The 18,757-nt window shown below is 39.3% G+C and overlaps 1 protein-coding gene across 7 annotated transcripts in view; it reads right to left on the bottom strand.

The window, feature by feature from the left end:
* The window catches only part of dab2ipa (DAB2 interacting protein a), a 111,545-nt gene that overhangs the window by 35,944 nt on the left and 56,844 nt on the right, over window positions 1-18,757 (bottom strand). The window contains exon 1 of one of the 7 annotated variants that reach the window (XM_026928090.3): window positions 3,685-5,035. The exons of 4 other annotated variants lie outside the window; for them this stretch is intronic. Coding sequence is in view for 1 of the 3 variants with exons in the window: in XM_026928087.3 (XP_026783888.3) it covers window positions 11-33 (23 nt within the window). In the remaining 2 variants the exon portion in view is untranslated. 2 more of the 7 variants (XM_026928088.3, XM_026928087.3) reach the window with 2 other exon arrangements.

Here is an 18,757-nt window from a genome sequence, read left to right as displayed (position 1 = left end):
CAGTACTCACTGCTTAACGTAGCGATAGGCCATGATCCCACTGAAACACAATCCTACAACTGAAGGATCGGTTCAATAAGTTAGCGGAATGATCCTTGATTTCCTCCTTCAGTGTTATGTGATGATGAGGTTCGATAGCAGATCTCAAACACTGGCTAGAGCAGTCAGGTTGCACTGCACTGCCTCTGAGCACCCAAGGGAACAGTCCCGTGTGCCTTGAACACACCCTTCGAGCATTTTTTCCCCCCAAGCATTTCTATTTTCAAAACATGGCATTTTGGTTGAGAGTGAAAACTGCTAAGTGCACCAGTCATTTCTGGTTCAGATTCCTGCCTCTGTGTGTGAGGTGAGGAAAAAGAAAGAGGATTTGTATAAACTGGGGCACGTGGGTTCAAATTGAATGGACCTAACATCAGGGTTTAGTTAATCTTTAGGACTCTACAACATCAAACAATAGGAAATATCCATTGCAGAATTAAAAAAAAAAACACTGGCAAAATCTGGAACTGTACTAAAGAACAAAAGTGACATAGTGATAGCAGGGGCTGGATGTTAGAGAGAGAGCGGCGAGACATGGACCTGTGTGGCGTCTAATTAAACTCACATGACTGAGCGTGTGTCCTAGGCTCTCTGTCTAACAGGGCACTGTGCACTCCACATCCAAATGGTTCCCACACTCACTGACAGGAAGTGAGCGCCTCCCTCGAGACTGCTGCTTAAAATCGGAAATGACTGCCATGCAAAGCCTGCATGTCAGGAAATCAGCAGCGCAGGCAAAAGAAGGAGCATTCAACAAGGAGAGACGGCTTGGTAGTGAAAAAGTAAAATGTAGGTCTAATTCATTGCTTAAAGATATTAGAAAAAATAGGATCTGAATGCATAAATAATTAGGTTTGTGCATGAATTCTCAATCAAATCAAATCAATGGAAGCACCACATTTTGAATTTTTCTCACTTAGAGGTGAGCCAAACATCACAATAATAAAGACGTAATTATTCTGAAGCCAGTGAGGCCATGCAGCTGAGTTTATTACTCTCCCAGACAGCTTACGTAATCCTGCAAGCTACTGACAGGGTCAGCCCTTAAACTGACAAGCCTCTTTCTCAAAGCAGCTCATTTGGGTAATGCTGTGGCAGAATGCTGGGCTTTAAAAAGACCAGAAGCAGAGTAGTTCAATATTTAAAAAGCCAAAATGGTGCTCTTCAGTGCAAAACATTTCTATTATTTATATGTCAATCACTTAGCTAAGATATAAATGTCACAAATCAACGATCATCGTGACCAAAATATGAACGCATCTAAAATCAGCACAGCTCAACACAAAACATGCACAGCTGGACTCACAAACATAAACATAAGAAAGTTTCATTTCTCATCATCTATTAGAAAAGAACTCTCTATTAAAAAAAAAATAGCACTACTCAAACAGAAGCAACACCAAAAGCACAGCTCTGTCAACAGGGAGCCCATTAAAATGCACTGCCATATCTCTACTAACCTCGGCCAAGTGTTTGATGAAGCAAGACCTCACTCTGAGTTTTGGAGTTCATATGCTTCCAGGCCATTTGTTTATGAGGCCAAAATGGCCAAAATGTGATGTAAAAGAAAACACATCAGATCTGTGAGGAAGCAAATTCAGCATTCAGCACGCAGTAAAAAGAAATCTCAAAACTGTGATCTGCAATTTTTTAACTCTCACTCACTACGACTCTTTTCCACCCAATTTATTCCTCTTGGCACAACAGTGAAGGACATAAAGGCCAGATAGGCTTACCATCCCGCATGCCAGTCCAAAGCCAGTCCTCATCCCAAACCCGCCAGTAACAAGCTGAATCAGACGGATCACCTGAACCTGATTCGCTATACAAATGCAAACACACAGCAACATATTTTACAGCCAGTCCATGTCAACTAAACCTGCAGTAAACTACTGACCATGCTATATCTTTTTAATAAGCACAAGAGACAAAAAACTCACAATAAAATCAGAGAAATGAGTGAGCTGAAATCAGCAGCTATGCAGAACAGCTATTTTATCAAGTTTTTATTTAAAGGAGCCATTACTTATTTTAGAAATGAGTTGCAATTACAAAGTAAACACAGACGAGCCATTTTCCTCCCTCCCCAGAGGACCCCATCCCTTATGGTGAAACCTCATATGCCTCCTGAGTAACTGTTTAGCAAAAAAGGATCAAAGCCAATCTGCTTTGACTGGGGGGCGGAGCTTATTTCCAGGCCAGAAAATCCAAACAGAAGGCTGAAATAAAGAAACTAGCCAGATCAACTGCATGGAAATATTGCAAAATTACAGTTTTCCATTTTTTTTTAACCCCCAGTTATATGATTATTAAAGGTCTAGAGAGAATTTTAAAAATGGAAAATGCAGCTTTATTTGAACTGTAACTTGTGTAATCTATAATCAGCAATCACATTAAAATAGAAAAATCACACAAAATGTCTTCATGCATATTTTTTTGCAGCATCTTTTGTCTATCTATCTATCTATCTATCAATCTATCTATTCATTCATTCATTCATTCATTCAGCTAGCTAGCTAGTGTCACAATGAACTGAATAACCATTTCAAACTGCAAAGAACCTACCACACAGTACCGCATTTCTGATGGGGGATATATTGTCCAGTTCATTGTGACACCAACAAAACAAGAGTTATAGAACCATCAATCAAAAGGTCTCTCTTGAGAACCAAAATTGTTTTTCTATAGCATTCCCTTTTGAAAGAGTATTTTAATGAATAGTTACACACCTAAGTATTTTTACATTAGGTGATTAACAATTTTCTAAAATCCTTGTTATAGGTTTCTACATATAACCTTTAAGGGTTTTCCCAGAGGTACACATTAAAGAAGGTGCTTTAAGGAGCTTGATTGAACATTTTTTCCCCCTACGAGTGTATCTGTCCACAAATGATTTCATGTTTAGATGTTGCTTTTCAATCATTACTGTCGACAAATCAAAACCAAAAACATCAACATGTTCATAATCATCCATTTCATTTCTAACTGCAGAAAAATATTCACAATCAAAATGTTTTTGGCATCAAATCAGTGCGAAGAGTCTTTATCTTCACGCAGTGCTCCTGCCTGGAGCGCTACAAAGCTGTCCTGCTAACATTTACATTAAGCTTCTGCTTTCAGACAATCACACATGGAAGCACATGCATTTACACACACACACACACACACACACACACACACAGACACACAAAAGCAACACTTTTACCTCTGGAAACCCAGAACACTACAGGCATATTCTACATCTCTTCCAGCACTTATATTCCAGCTCCTATATCTCGAACATGCGCTGCTGACACCACCCAGTTCCAGAGGGGTGTCGTAAAGTAAAGCTATGCTTCAACACCACCCCTCCCAATTAACCCTCAGCACAGTGCAGAGATATTACAGATGGCACATCCTCCTCTCATCTGCATCGCTCTCGCAGCATGCGCTTCCATCTCTGCTCACACACAAAGGAGAGTGTGCGGATGCTCCGCACCGTCAATAGCCTCCCGATTCATTCCTCGTGCCTGGCCTTCAGTCAACCAGCAGCCTCCTATTGTTCCTCATTCTCTTCCTAACATTGACAGAAATATTGCTTGTCCTCCTTTCTCTCTGATTCTCTGCTCTACATTCTGAACAATCCATCCTGATCTAAACACTCACCTGGCATTCTGTACGGATCCTCGTGTGGAGCTGAGGAGGAGAATGAGGATGAGGTAGTGGTGGTGGTGATGATGGTGAGGAGAACACGTGCAGGCGGCTTTCTCTCTGTCTCTCTCTCTCCCTCCCTCTCTCTCTCTCTCTCTCTCACACACACACACACACACACTCACTCACACAGACTCACACACACATACATACCCCTCCTTCTCTGTGCTCAGTCCAGCCTCCTTATTTATCCCCCACTCTCACAGAGCGAGCGAGAGCGAGAGAGAGAAAGAGAGAGAGAGAGAGAGAGAGAGAGAGAGAGAGCAAGCGGGTCCTAGTCTGATCCGCCCCTCTCCTTTAAGTGGGCCACAACTTCCTCGCTTCCTGTATCACATTGTAAGCTGCGCCAAGCAGGAGATCTCTCACTATCACCCTCTCTTTCTGTCACTCCCTCTTCCTATCACCAGCTATCTTCTCTTTTCTCTCTCCACTGTTCCTGTTTGTTCCTGTATGCTGAGGAACGTTGAGCACAGTGTGAGCTGGCCCTGCCCCCTAGCCTGCTGTATATGGGTGTGTGAGTGTGTGTGGTCTTTGTCCTGTGCTCCTTTGTCATACAATGGTCTCTTCCCTGCACTGGGACCAGCCCCTTCTTCCTGCAGCAGAGTTATAAAACACCCAGAAGGAACATCCCTTAGAAAATAAGCTAAAAACTTCTGATGGTGCATTAAGTCTAGGACTGCCAAGTTGTAAGTTAAAATCCTCCCTCGACGTGGGAAAATGAGGTGGCATAACATTTCAAATTAAAGAAAATCACTAATATCTAGTACGGTTTTGATAAAGCCAATCAATTATGAGATTACCTAACAAGCTTAGCACACAGTACTCCTGATATGCAGTGTTAACACGGGCAATTATGAAATTGCCGTAATAACCAGGATCTAAAGAGCCCATGAGAGCAACATTACATACAAAAGATGCACAGAAATGTTTTTTTTTTTTTGCAAACTAATTTCTACTAGTCTTTCTATATATGGCTTTTGTGTGATTCCCTCTGACAATGGATGGATGGATGGATGGATGGATGAATGGATGAATGAATGAGTTTTGCAACTGAGAAAAGAATAAAAAAATAAAAGTACAGTCAAATTAGTGCCCTTCATAAAAATGAGCAAATATGGTTGTACGAACATTACACATAATAATTTAAATTGTCCACTCAAACAATAGAAGGAACTATTTATCTTTTTTCTAACAAAAAAAAAAAATTAATTTTTAAAAATATTAGTATTTTCTCTGAAAAATATACAATCCCTTCTGAAGGTTTTGGAACGGCAAGGCCAATTATTTTGTATTTATTATACACTGAGTTTGAGATCAAAAGTAAGATATGAATATGAGATGAATATGAGACAATATATAAGAACTTCAGCTTTCATTTCCTCATATTTACATCTAAATGTGTTAAACAACTTAGAACATGGCATCTTTTGTTTGAATCCACCCATTTTTCAAGTGATCAAAAATAATGGAACATGTGACTTACAGCTGTTTCTTGTTGCTCAGATGTGCCCAGTTAGTTTGATTGTTTAAACAATTAATAAATTGGTTTGAGCCTTGGGTTTCACTTATGAAGACTGCATTTGTTGTTAAAAAACGATAAACCAACATGAAGACCAGAGAGCTGTCTATGACAGAAAATGTCTTCAGTGTATAGCAAGCACATTCATTTCGATGAAAAAAAAAAGAATTTTCAATATTAAAGAGAGAGATGGTTAATGAATTCATCCTTTTACAGATGGAACTAGGACTTTATGATTATGTACTACCAACATCAGTTTCTGCTTAATCAGGAGAAGCATAAATACCCAAAATGTCTTTTTACTGTATTACTCCCTTTTTGCATGTTGGATAAAACTACCCTAGTACAACTTTCATAAGACATTATCTCATGTCTTTCTCATCCAAAGACCTGTATTATTAGACTGCAACTGTTGTAATTTGAAATTTGTGGTATATAAACATGTATTTTACATGTATTTATTGACAGAAAAGCCCTTAGGCTTCAGTTTTTCAGGGTTATTTTTAGACTTCAACATGGGGAAATTATGGTTTGGTATAGATGCTCATATGCTATGATTGACTAAAATATAAAAAGGAAAATTAAACTAGTAGTAAGTAATAACGTGCTTCAGGCTTGCAAAACAACATAAATGCTGAAGAAAATCAGTCACTGATTCTTACAGGCACAACTTATAAGCCTTAATTTACAATATATACAATTAAATGGTGTTAGAGTAGTGCAATGTCATATATAGAAGGTCAGTTTTGATTTCAGGTCATCTTTAAGGTCATGATACATACTGTGCTCAGATTTCTGTCGCTAGAGAATACAAAAGGACAAAAAAGAGAATATGTGAAAAAGGAAAAAATGCCTCACAGCTGTGCACTGAAACCTATATAGTATTTTAGCCTTTAGCAATTTATCAATACACAGTACTTTAGAGTTACTTACCATCCACTTCAATGGATGTTCAGATCAAACAGCAGAATGGGGGAAAAAAAATTGATCTCAGTGACTTCGACTGTGGCGTGGATGTTGGTGCCAGATGGGGTGGTTTGAGTATTTCAGAAAAGGCAGATCTCCTGGGATTTTCACACACAACAGTCTGTAGAGCTTATAAAGAATGGTGCAAAAAAACAAAAAACATCCAGAGAGCAGCAGTTCTCCAGGAAGTTCACCACAACCGTGGTGAGAAGAAAAGCATCTCAAAATATACAACACACTGAATCTTGACGTGGATGGGCTACAACAGCAGAAGACCACATCAGGTTGCATTCCTGTCAGCCAAGAACAGGATTCTAATGTTATAATGGGCACAGGTTCACCAGTACTGGGCTGCTGAAGGTTGGAAAAAGACCACGATTTTATGCATCATGCTGCTGCCACATGATTGGCTGATTGAGTAGGTGTATAAGTAATAAAGTGAGGGTATATGCTGTAATTATTGCAAAACAGTATCGCATCATATCTGTTTAATATCATGCCACTAAGATAAATAAATGCGATTTAATGAACCACATCTTTCAAAGAGCTCTGCACTGCTACACAAACAAAGTCCTGACACAAGATACTAAAAAGCCTCTGGTGCAAAATGTCACAGTCTTGAACATCTCTACACTTTCAATTACACTCGATATTCTGTGCTCAAAGGGAGAAATCTGTCCTTATACCGAGAGCCACAAAACTGCTCTCATTTCAGTGCTATAAAGCTTTTGAGGCAGTTTGAATAAAACAAAAGTCTGTTTCTTGTCCTTCAGGGCTTGGACGTCAAGGTCAAATTTTTTGTCATACGTTGCCAAGACACAGCTGATGTGGCAGGCCATGTTCAGCTTACAGAGAGAGTGAAAGAGAGAGAGACAGACAGAGAGAGAGAGAGGTTAGCAACAGACTAGAGCAGAATTCAATTGCACAACCAATTCACGTCCATTCTGTGTGGAATATTTCAGATGCTGTTCGCTTCTGAAGGCTTTCCAGAGCTGAATTCATTAAGGAGCTGAATAATGCAGAGGTATGCCTAATAATCCCAGGGATGGATGTGCCATGTGGGAGAGGAATTTCCATATTAGCCCATTTTGCCTCTTTGCAAAGTTCATTCTTTAATATAATGTACAGAAATTAAGTGAATGCATGATTTGCGCTCCGCTAACGAATTAACAGTGTGCTCTTCCATCATGTGGCAACCGGAGCAGGGGGCAGGGAGAAGATTCATACTGACAAGCTCCCCTGAAGCGAGCCTGTGATCCATTTTCCAGCCCCATTCTCAAACCCCGGCTGTGTGTATGTGTATGTATATGCATGTAAGACCAATTAATTGTTATTCAGACGGCTAACCTAATGTCTCACACCAACCAAGGGAAAATGATGAAGCTGGTTTAAATTGTTAAGATTGAGTCACAAGGTTAAGATTTCCACAAAGAAATAGCACAATACACTCAGCATCCACTTAGGAACACCTGTATACCAATCAGTCAATCATGTGCCAGCAGAGCAATGCATAGAATTGTGCAGATGCAGGTCAAGAGCTTCAGTTAATGTTCACGTCAAACATCAGAATATGAAGAAAATCTGATCTCAGTTACGTTGACATGGTTGTTGGTGTCAGATGGGCTGCTGTGAGTATTTCAGAAATGGCTGATCTCCTGGAATTTTCACACACAGCAGTCTTTTAAACAGAATGGTGCGAAAAACAAAAAACATCCAGTGAGCGAGTGAAACAAGTGAAGAGCCTTGTTGATGAGAAAGGTTAGAGGAGAATGGCCAGACCAGTTCGAGCTGACAGGAAGGCTACAGTAACTCAAATAACCACTCTTTGAAACTGTGCTGACCAGAAAAGCATCTCAGAACATGGAACTTGAGGCGGATGAGCTACAACAGCAGAGGACCACATCAGATTTCACTCCTGTCAGGCAAGAACAGGAATCTGAGGCCACAGGGGGCACAGGCTCAGCGAAACTAGACAGTAGTTCTACAGTAGTTTTACAGTATTACATTTTACTCAAAGTGGTCAAAATAACTCACCTCAAAAGGAAGCTTTCTTCCAAATGGAGCATTAAAAATCTAAAAGGTAACTACTCAAATCTAAAAAAGGTGTTACTTACATCCATGTTTAATCTCATCATTTAACTTACATTTCACTATTTTTCATGTTTCCTCTATTGGTTTTTTCTTTTTCTTTTTTAGCTTTTTTCAAAGCTAATCTTTGAGAGCCTTGGCCCTTAGCTGTAGGATGACCTCCTACCTCCTACCGTTAAGTCACTGTTCCTGTTCCTTCTCTTCCATTAGAGGCAATTACACACTTGCGAACAGAACACACATGGCACCCTGAGTAGCGCTGTCCCCCTCAACGCCTTCTGCCTCGCAGGCTGCATTAATAAGACTCACTGCACTGACCCATTTCTCCAGACATCTAAGGCCGTACCATTACCGAAGGAAGAACAAAAATGCACAGAAATAAATGTCTGAATTATGCAAGAGGTTAAAAACGACACCACCATAGGTTTCATTTGCAGAGTGGCAGTAGAGTGGACAGGAGGAGTAAATGTGAGCTTCTATTACCCCATTCCACTTAGCTGAGAAAAATGAACATAGGAATTTGCATGCTTAACACTGAGTTAAACGAAGAACTGGATAGCAGAAGCATATTTTATTCATTCCTTGTCTCTAAGCATTTTTTCAATAGAGGGTTGTGGTGGATCCTAAAGATTTAACAGTAAATACATCCTGAATAACATCCAATCTATCGCAGGTGATTTCTCTCCCATACTTTGTATGGATATAACTGAATGGATATAACAAATAGATTATACAGAAGAAACAGATAATGTGTTTTAAACAAATATAAATACATATAGGAATAAGCGGAGCATGTCTTTTTTTCATAGAAAACTTTCTTGAAAGATTCACAGGGCATCTGGTTGAGACTAGAAGTATGCATCAGGACTGGGATCCTGATGGATGCAACAAAAGAGTGCACAAATGAGATGTTTTTACTTTTATGTGGGTGTGAGCGAGCAGTCAGAAAGATGCATTTACAGCATGCTTAGTAACTGCCTGGTCAGGACTGTGGTGGGTCAGCTACTAGTTTGTGTATATTTCAGGAAATAGGACCAACTGCATTTGTTAGAAATTATCGTACATAGGTACAAACACAAATAATAACTGCGTGAGCACACAGTCCCCCAGACATCTCTAGTTGAGACCACTTATAGTCTCGAGTGATGTAGCTGAGGTGGAGGAACTGTCAGAGCCAATAGGCATAAACAAACAAACAAAAAATTCTTCCAGTTTATATCATGCCCACTTTGGGTTTAAATCTAGATACAGATACTGATATTTGGAGTACTAAATACAGGTAGTAAATTGCAAATACCGATAGCGTCATTGTATTACACCCCTAATACCTTGATATAATATAAGAGCATCCGGTCAACCGACATGGCTTGTTTTATAAGAAGTGGGAAGAAAGCGGAGACCTCAGCGGAAATCCACACAGACCCACACAAAAGCTCTATGTAGACACTGTAGACTATGTAGACATGGTCTCAGGATCGAATCCCAGACTTGTCATGTACAAATACTACCTGCTGCGATTCCATTCTGCCAAAAAGTGAAGGAGCAGGATTAAATATGTTATGTTGCTTTGTTACTATGGCAACTCTAGGCAGGTAAAGTAGGTCACTGTTGTGGCTGGAAAATGACGGCTCTCAGAAGTGGAGCCATTCAGTCAGCAATCTCACCTCCATAGGATGCAAGTGGTTGACATAGATTACTTAGACTTTAAATAGCACAGTGTGCTCAAACTTATATATATAAAAAACAATGCTAAGCATGTTTTTTTTTTCCTTTTGGGGACACACTATGTTTGCTAATTATGAAGTTGCCACACTGTCAATTTTAATCACCATTAATACATGTTCTTAATGTTTATATTTTATTTGTTACCCCTCCCTCCAAAAAACCCCAACAACAGTAACAACAACCTTGTTTCTTATAAATGTACCACCGAATTAAATCTGTGCACCACATGGTAATAGTATGGATCTTTCATAAATCACCCAAAGGTATTAAATATATTGATTCAAAGCTGGCTAGAGGAAGCATGACATTGTGGCAACAACTTTCTGTTTAGCAAACAAGTTATATTGTAAACATGTTATACTGATATTTATGTGCTATCTGAGAATAAGACAGGAAGACAAGAATACATAAGACTGCAATGAAGGCTGTTAATAAATCAGAGGCATCATGGTCAGTACGTGACAACATGACCGTGGAAACAATTGGTTGTGGAAAATATTAGCACAATAGCCTGAGAGGATCAGAATTAATTGAAATGATAAGCACAAAAACAAAAGGTCAAGAGTGTCATCTCATTAGCAATGGTTATGTAATGAGTTCTGCTTGTACGGATGAGTCCACGACTGCGGTGCCATTTAGCCTTTGTAACTCTTAATAATGTTTTCTAATTTTTCAAAGTTGAATCTAAGAGCACATGCATTTAATCATTCAAAAATGTCACCTAATTTCCAAAGTTTCTTGCCGAAGATGGCTGCATTTTGCTCTTACGTGAGTAGCAGGGTTGAGTTATTTTAAACATAGAATGTTTTAGCAAATACACAAAATGTGTTTAACTAGCATCCAGGCTATAATGTGGACATTATGGATGTCATAACAATTTACTTAAAATGAAAAATTTACTGTAATCTATAATTTGGGAATCAGTTTTATATCCTCACAGTTATCTGTTCAGTCAATATCACAATATTATAATTTTGTCACTTCCTGTTGAACGTGTGACTCAAGTAACAGTGTTGACTGAATATTGTGGGCCACTAAAATATATGTTACATGTTAAATAACCTATAATGGATGACTCATGGAAAAGAACAGCATGAGATGTTAAATGGATTCACACATTAATGCCAAAATAATAAGATTTCTTGAAGTATTTAATGATTATATTTCAAAGTAAAGTGTAGTATACTGAGTGGACAGGCAAAAATACTCTTTTCTGTTTTGTCTTTTTTACTGATGTTTTTATGTATATGAAATATGCAAATAGGTTGTTTAAAATGTTTTATACATTTATTGTACATACAGTACAGAGTGTTTGTAAATGTAATATCAGTGAGACACAAACGAAATCACCCACGTACACTGGTGTGAGTAACACTGGGATTCATGCTCTCATGTTCTCATTCTTGTTAATAAACTATTTGGCCAAAAGTATGTGGACACCTGACCATCACACCCATATGTGCTTTTTGAACATCTTGTTCCAGATTTAGTCAACGTTTTGCTGTTATAATAACCTCCACTCTTCTGGGAAGGCTTTCCACTAGATTTTGGAGCATGGCTGTAAGGATTTGTGCATTCAGCCACAAGAGCATCAGTGAGGTCAGGCACTAATGTCGTGTGAGAAGACCTGGTGTGCAGTCGACGCTCCAGTGTTTCTCAGAAGTGTTCAGTGGAATTGAGATTAGGCGTAGGCCACTCGAGTTCTTCCACACCAACCTTGGCAAACTATGTCTTCATGGAGCTCGCTTTGTGCACAGAGGCACTGTCATGCTGGAACAGGTTTGGGCCATTTAGTTCCAGTGAAGGGAAACTGTAATGCTACAGCACACAAAGACATTCTATACAATTGTGTGTTTCCAACTTTGTGGCAACAGTTTGAGGAAGGCTCACATATGGGTGTGATGTTCAGGTGTCAACAACCTTTTGGCCATATAGTCTATGTTTATATAATTATATCAAATGATTATTGCCAATTTCCAATTTAAAGAAAACACTGTAAAACCACCACAGATCAGAGAAGTATAATTTTAGACAATTGCTGTAAAATGCTTGGTTTAGTCAGAATATTGATTTAGTTGCTGAGTAGTGATAAACATGTTACCTGGCTAAACAATGTCAAGAGAGGGACTAACTACATTCATGTAAGTTTCTCAAGTGAGAGCAGATAAATGACATTGTAGAAATGTCTATCTGAATACAAAACAAGTTACACTGCTCAGGCATAACTTGTGTATGCCAATGTTTACGTGCTATCTGGCTTTAAGCTAGGAAGATAAAAATATTCAACACTGGAATGCATTTGCTGAGTTTAAAACTGATTTACACTTAAAATGAAATGGGTTCAGCGTGAGACAAAGAGATGTGCTCAGCAACATTAGTATTCCTTTGGGCCGTCGTCAGCTCGTCCATCCAAAATAGCAGCGACGAATATGGCGGAATGTTAAGCAACCTGGTGGACTATTTTGATTCAGGGGCAATTTGTCTGACTCATGCTGCCAGAAATAGACTCAATTGACGTAAAATGTTGCAAAAAGTTAGGAGTCATGACAGAAAGTGATGGAGAGTTCCAGCATATGTCAGGGACTTGTGAAAGGTTTCCAGTTGGGAGTTAGGGGGAGTACTCTCACAAGGCCCACAAAAACAACCTGATGTCTGCTGGAACACTGAAAGCTGACGTTACGATGCAGTCTGATGCCCTTTGGCTGACAAGAGGAATGCTAGAATTCTCACGACTCGCATTCCATTTCTCTTCACACTTTTCCTCAATTCCAAAACTGTGGACTGAATCGGGTCTGCACAAGGTCATGCTAGAAAGAGCCATTATGGAGCCTAAACAGCCTTCTCTTCTTATCGCAACTGTACAAAGCTGATGGCGCTTTTTAAATGCAAATCACAAAAGCACCTATTCCGGTTCAATCGAAACCTCGCCACCATGGGCTGATCGGAAAGATCCGTGAATAAGCCATCCTGTCAGAGCAACGGATGGGAAAAGTATAGGCTATTGAAGAGAGTTATTTGCTGTAAAAAGGATGCAATTCAAATGCAATGCTTTTGGGGTCTGGCTCTAACAGATCTCATCCTCCCTGCTCTAGAGCTGTCACTGTGCCTCTTTCACGATGGATTAAGACCACAGGCAGGCCAACCAATGTGCCGACTTTGCTCACAACAATGCAAACTTGCAAGGGTATCAGGATACAATGAAACTCTCTGGCAGCAGTTTGGTCTCTATAACGCCATCGTTTTGTAGTGCTGTGCAGAAATTCAATTATCACCACCACCTCCTATCTGATTCAATAATGAAGCACCTTCTCTAAAATATTCAACAGCAGCCCTAGTGTGTTGAAGTCAGGGCCAATGAAATTGGAATTCAGCAAAGTGCTCCACCGGAACGTGTCTTAACAGGAAGGTGAGGATGTCCTTTGGTTTGGCCTTACAACTACCAGGCCTCAGAAGGAGATGGGTCCACAAATCACAAATCACCTTCTTATAGCCTGTGATATAGCTGGCACAAACACCAGCACATCTCAACAAATCTAATTACTCCTCATCATCCCAGGGATGGTTTATAATCCACCATGGCCAGCCGACAAATGAAGATGAGATGCATGGCTGTCAATAAATAAGAGGCGTCGGGGTCAGAATGTGACAACATGACTGTGGAAACAATGGGCTGTGGAAGATATTAGGGCAATAGCCTGAGAGAATCAGAATTAATTGAAACAATAAGCGCAACACCGAAAGGTCAACAATGTGGTCTCGTTAGCAATGGTTTTGTAATGAGTTACACTGGTGTAGGTGTCACTGATATGTTTATTCATTAATGTTTGCGTTTGAAGTGATCAATCCTATTGATCTTTCCCAGCTTGAAGAAAACGTGGTACTACCAGAGATCATATGAATGATTCCTGCTTTGAGAGAATTGCTGCAACAACATTCTTTTTTGTAATTACCAATTTGTATTAAAATTAATGATTAGTTTTATGATTTCCCCTCTGAAATGTCACTGAGCTGAGAAATAATGGTATGCATACATTTATTAGCTTGGCTTATTCGAAAATTGGCACTGTTCTCCAAGGTTGAGCCAGAGGTCCTGCAAATATTCACACAATTATGGCTTATAGCATTATTTAGAGCTAGATTTTTTTTTTGGATGAACACTCTAGTGTGGCTAGACAGGTGAAACTGAAAAACAGCTCTAGACACCTCAGGACATACAGAGCTGGCTAACTGAGTTTGCTTTGGAAGAATACTGATCACTGAATGACAGTGTTCTCGTGAAATGGACGTGAAGTCCCTCACAGCAAAATGACTGTAATTTCAGATAAATCCAATTCTATAAAAAATATCACAGAGCTGAGAAGACAATTATTATGCATCAAGCCATATGTTTCCAAAGTATATGACAACAATGGCATCAATTTAAGAAAAGCCAAGGTGCAGCAAAGTCAGAGATCAACTCTGCCATCATGTGATATTTTGAGTATGAGCTGTGTTCTATCCTCACATCACACATAAAAGATATTATTTTATCTGTCCTCACATCACACATAAAAGATATTATTTGTCTTTAACCATGAGGTGACTGTGTATAGAAAGCAGGACAGTTGTGTAACAGCTTTACTCTGGACTTTATTTTGCTCGGTTTCTTCAGTGTTTCCACTTTCCAGCATGTTCCTGATTCCGAAAACTCTGTCATCTGTGCACGCTAATTAATCCGCCTAGCGAAAACCATTCTACTGTCAGCCAGATCGCAACTCAGCTGAAAGATAGAAAGTAGTGCAACCGGATGGTTGGATTCATAACAAGTAACTCGCACTATAGTTATAGTATTTTGATCGCTTTTGGTTGTTGTGTAAGTCAGTCAAGCAGTTCACCACAACGTCACTCTGATTTCAGAAGAAAATACATCAGCGGAAATATGGAATCAAATCTTCTGAAGAATTTAAGATTAGGGTTGGGTCTGGTTAGCGTTTGTACCTATGAAATCAAATGAAATCCAGCCATTACCCTCAGAGCACACTCCAGTCACCCAGTGTTGGATGTCTCATTTCCTGGAAATGCTTAGTGCACAAGCTTCCTCAATGTCATGATGGAGGTGGAGCAGCTGGGGGGGTTGGAGCCATGACATTTTCGACGCCCATCATTTTGCTCCAGTGCACAATGAATTAATCATCCTATTTAGCTAAAACACTGAGAAATGTGTCACTTGTTCTGTGGTATTGCTTGGCCAGGTTTGCTATAATTGCTGTTATAAAAATGCAGAAAGGAAACATTTCATTTTTGGTAATGTGCATTATACCGAATAACAGCCGGAAATGGGAAGCAGAATAGTCAGAGATTCAGCACTGTAACAGTGCTGAGCAAAAGAAAGAGAGTGAGAAAGATAGACAGATAGAATGAAGCGAGGACACACATGCGCGCTGTAGGGTTTCTTTAGGAGGAATGGATTTAATGAGGCCGAGCCACCACGGGCAGAGAGCCACAGTTTTCACCATCACCCAGTGAACATCATTCATTCACAGTCTCTCAGTCCAGCCATATGCCCCCCACCATACACACACACACACACACACACACACACACAACTGATATCAACTTCACTTAAAACTCCCTGTCCATGAAAGCTCCAGACAGATTTCCAGAAGGTAATAATTTTAAAGAAAACACCATCTAAAAGTTAACTGTAGTAAATCTATAACTCACTCAGACACAGATGTATCTTCAGTAATCAAGGATTTGCTGAGTTTAACGAACGGATGTAAGGTCTAGTAATAAATGCCAGCTCACACTGTTTATTATGAACTGACACAGACTTATATGGCAATAAACAATCAACTAACAGTCTCTCATTTGCTTTACAGTTTCACACATACACACCTACACACTTCACGCTGAGACGAAATAAGCCACACAACCAGAAAAGCAAAACAAAGCCATACAGACAGTAACTGAGACAGGCCTCTTGGGTGTTGTGGGATTATAGGGGGAGCAGTGTGTGGCCCTGGGCGAGCATGTCTCTTGGTATTAGCGAGGCCACGTGTTTCACTGGCCTCCATGACTCTCGGGTCTGCCATTAATTGGGCCATACAGCAGCATGAGGTGACCTGGAAACCTCACTGTGTCCGTCTGGGCCTTTTGTTTCTCGCTGTTGGAATTGAAAGCATATTTCTGTATGTTTTTAAACTTTGTTGTGGTTGTGACATTTAATTTCGGGTAACGGAGAGTAGCTAGTCCACCTACTGGCATGTATTTAGGAGTTGGGAAGAAAACCGGAGAACTCTGAGTAAACCCACTCAAACATGGGGAGAACATGTAATACTCCAAGACTGTAACTCAAGTATCCCACAGGAACGAACCTGGGACCCCAGAGTTGTGAGGCACCAATTTCTTTCTTGAAATTATGAGTGAAAGAAACGTAGTGGTCTGGGAAAACGCATGGATGTTGTGGTGTTTTAATTCTGGCAAACACCTAAAAATATGAAAAATCATGTTTTGACCAAAATTCCATTTCTCTGTCACTCAACTGTAAGAAACTATAAATATATGTCACAAAAATGGGGGAATATTTGTATTTACTTTGTATTAACCTTGCGTAGGCTATCTTATGGTAAGAAGCCAGTTTAAGAAATGCAGTGGTAAAAACAGTCAGTTTGCCTAAAAATGTCTAAAATCCTGCTAGCTATGTGTGATTTCCTGATTAAAGCGTGACACTGAATGTCATGCTTTAATCAAGTTGTTGTATAGTTCCAGTATGTTCTTTAGCAAAATGGATATAAGCCTCATACATTCAGTTTGGAATCAGATACCAGCTTTGAAAATGTCAGTGATTCCTCTGTGCTGCAATTGGAATAAAATCTGTAAATACAGTTTTCTCCCATTGCACTTTTAGAGGTAATCAGATTACATGCTTGTGGTTGAGACGTATGCAAAAGAGCAACAGTTCAGGAAATCCTGTAGTAGTAGAAATAGTAGAAAATGTCACCATGTGAAGACAGGAAGTTATATTTCAAATGTGGCTAACCCTTTGAGAACACTCACACTGACATTACAAGTGTGTGATTTATTCAGATATCCTGAGCACAAAAAAGTGGAGACAGATCACGAATGAATTATTTCCCCGATAATGACTGATGATTGACAGAATTCTGTGACAGGAAGGCCTGGCTTGATAAAATGAAATTATTCAAGCAAACACTAGTTAGGTATGTAGCATCAACTGTAATCTCTTAAAACAAAACTATATGTTAGGAACTACTTGGAATACAGGCAAATTCAACTTTTATTTCTTTATATTAGATTGTTTTTAAACAAATGTAAGATTACTAAGCCTATTTACAGCTTATTGTCCATTCTATTGGCGAATAAGTTTGCTTATTTCAAGCATTTATTTCTAGAAAGATGCTAAATTATCTGCCAACAGAATAAGAAAAATCTTGAAATTAGTAAGAAAGAAGCTTAATGGTCTAATATTTGTTATATAAGTATCTCATAATGAAAAATATATTAGATAATCCTTGCTTTATTTCACAATATCTTCACTTGCTAAGATATATTTTTTTCAGTGGATAATAGCAACGGTTTGTGATTGGTTATTTGCAATGTAGGTCAAATTGTTCTGTCTATTTAACAACTTAATTTACACTTCCAAACCATGTTTACTGAGAAAAAGTACTATTTTCATGTGAATATCTTGAAGCCTGGCTTGTGAGATTGTGGTAAAGATATGTGACATAAAAGTGGCCAGCTTTGTTATAGCTATAAACAGTCATTCCTTCACCAGTCTCTTGCTTTTTCCTCTCGTTTGAAGTTAAAAAGACAAAGAGATAATAAAAATACAACTTGCCCTGTTACTGAGAAACTGCAAAAAAAAAAAAAGTTTTCTGACCTCTCATTTTGAAAGCTAAAGTTGCAGTTTTACCACTGATTTTACAAAGCACTGGCACTGGAGACTCCTTCCAAAACTGCTAAATAAATTCACCACACAGACACAAACTTCACCATATCAAGAGATTTGCACTCAATAACTATTGACCCTTGTACCCAGAACTACAGAGCTGTTACAGAAAAGTAATCAACAAATTCTGACCAATCAGAATCAAGCATTCGACAGCGCTGTGGTATAAATAAATGTTATAACCACCAGCTTTCAACGTCATTGCTGACGCATCAAAGAACTAAGGATTATCTCTAAAAAAATATATAAATATCCCAAACCCCACAGTGCTGCATTCTGTATCTCCTGGGGAGGAGGCTGAGTGGCAGTGGGAGATGGAGCGTGCTTTGGCTTATAGAAAAGAAAAACTCTAAGATGATATGTGCCACCCTACTGTGGAAGGAGATCTCCAGAAATAGCACGCCTCATCTCGAATCCAAATCGCCGCAGGTCCCTCATCTTAAACATGCAGTTCTGGGGAGGACAGCTGGATCACCGCTGTTAGGATATGGAGGGAAAATCAATAGCTCAAGCTTAATATTCCATTCAGCGCCTGACAAGCATTCATACCTCCTGAGGCCAAGTGTATTTTTTTGCTTTTAAGACTCTAGTTCTAATGTTTTTTGTCTAAAGGCGACGTCAGTCAGGAGATTTCATTTGCTCCAGCAAAAATCAGTCGAGCGGCAAACAGCTTCTCAAGCACTAAAAGGTCTGCGGCTGTTCATCCTGAGCTGCACAGGAGATCGACCTGCTGGTTGGAGCTTCTTGTTTCTACAGCCACTTTCTTTTTAACAATA

Source organism: Pangasianodon hypophthalmus, chromosome 8, assembly GCF_027358585.1.
Source record: "Pangasianodon hypophthalmus isolate fPanHyp1 chromosome 8, fPanHyp1.pri, whole genome shotgun sequence".
Taxonomy (NCBI): Eukaryota; Metazoa; Chordata; class Actinopteri; order Siluriformes; family Pangasiidae; genus Pangasianodon; species Pangasianodon hypophthalmus.
Note: the sequence above shows the minus strand (reverse complement) of the source record. Positions and strands in the feature narration are given on the sequence as shown.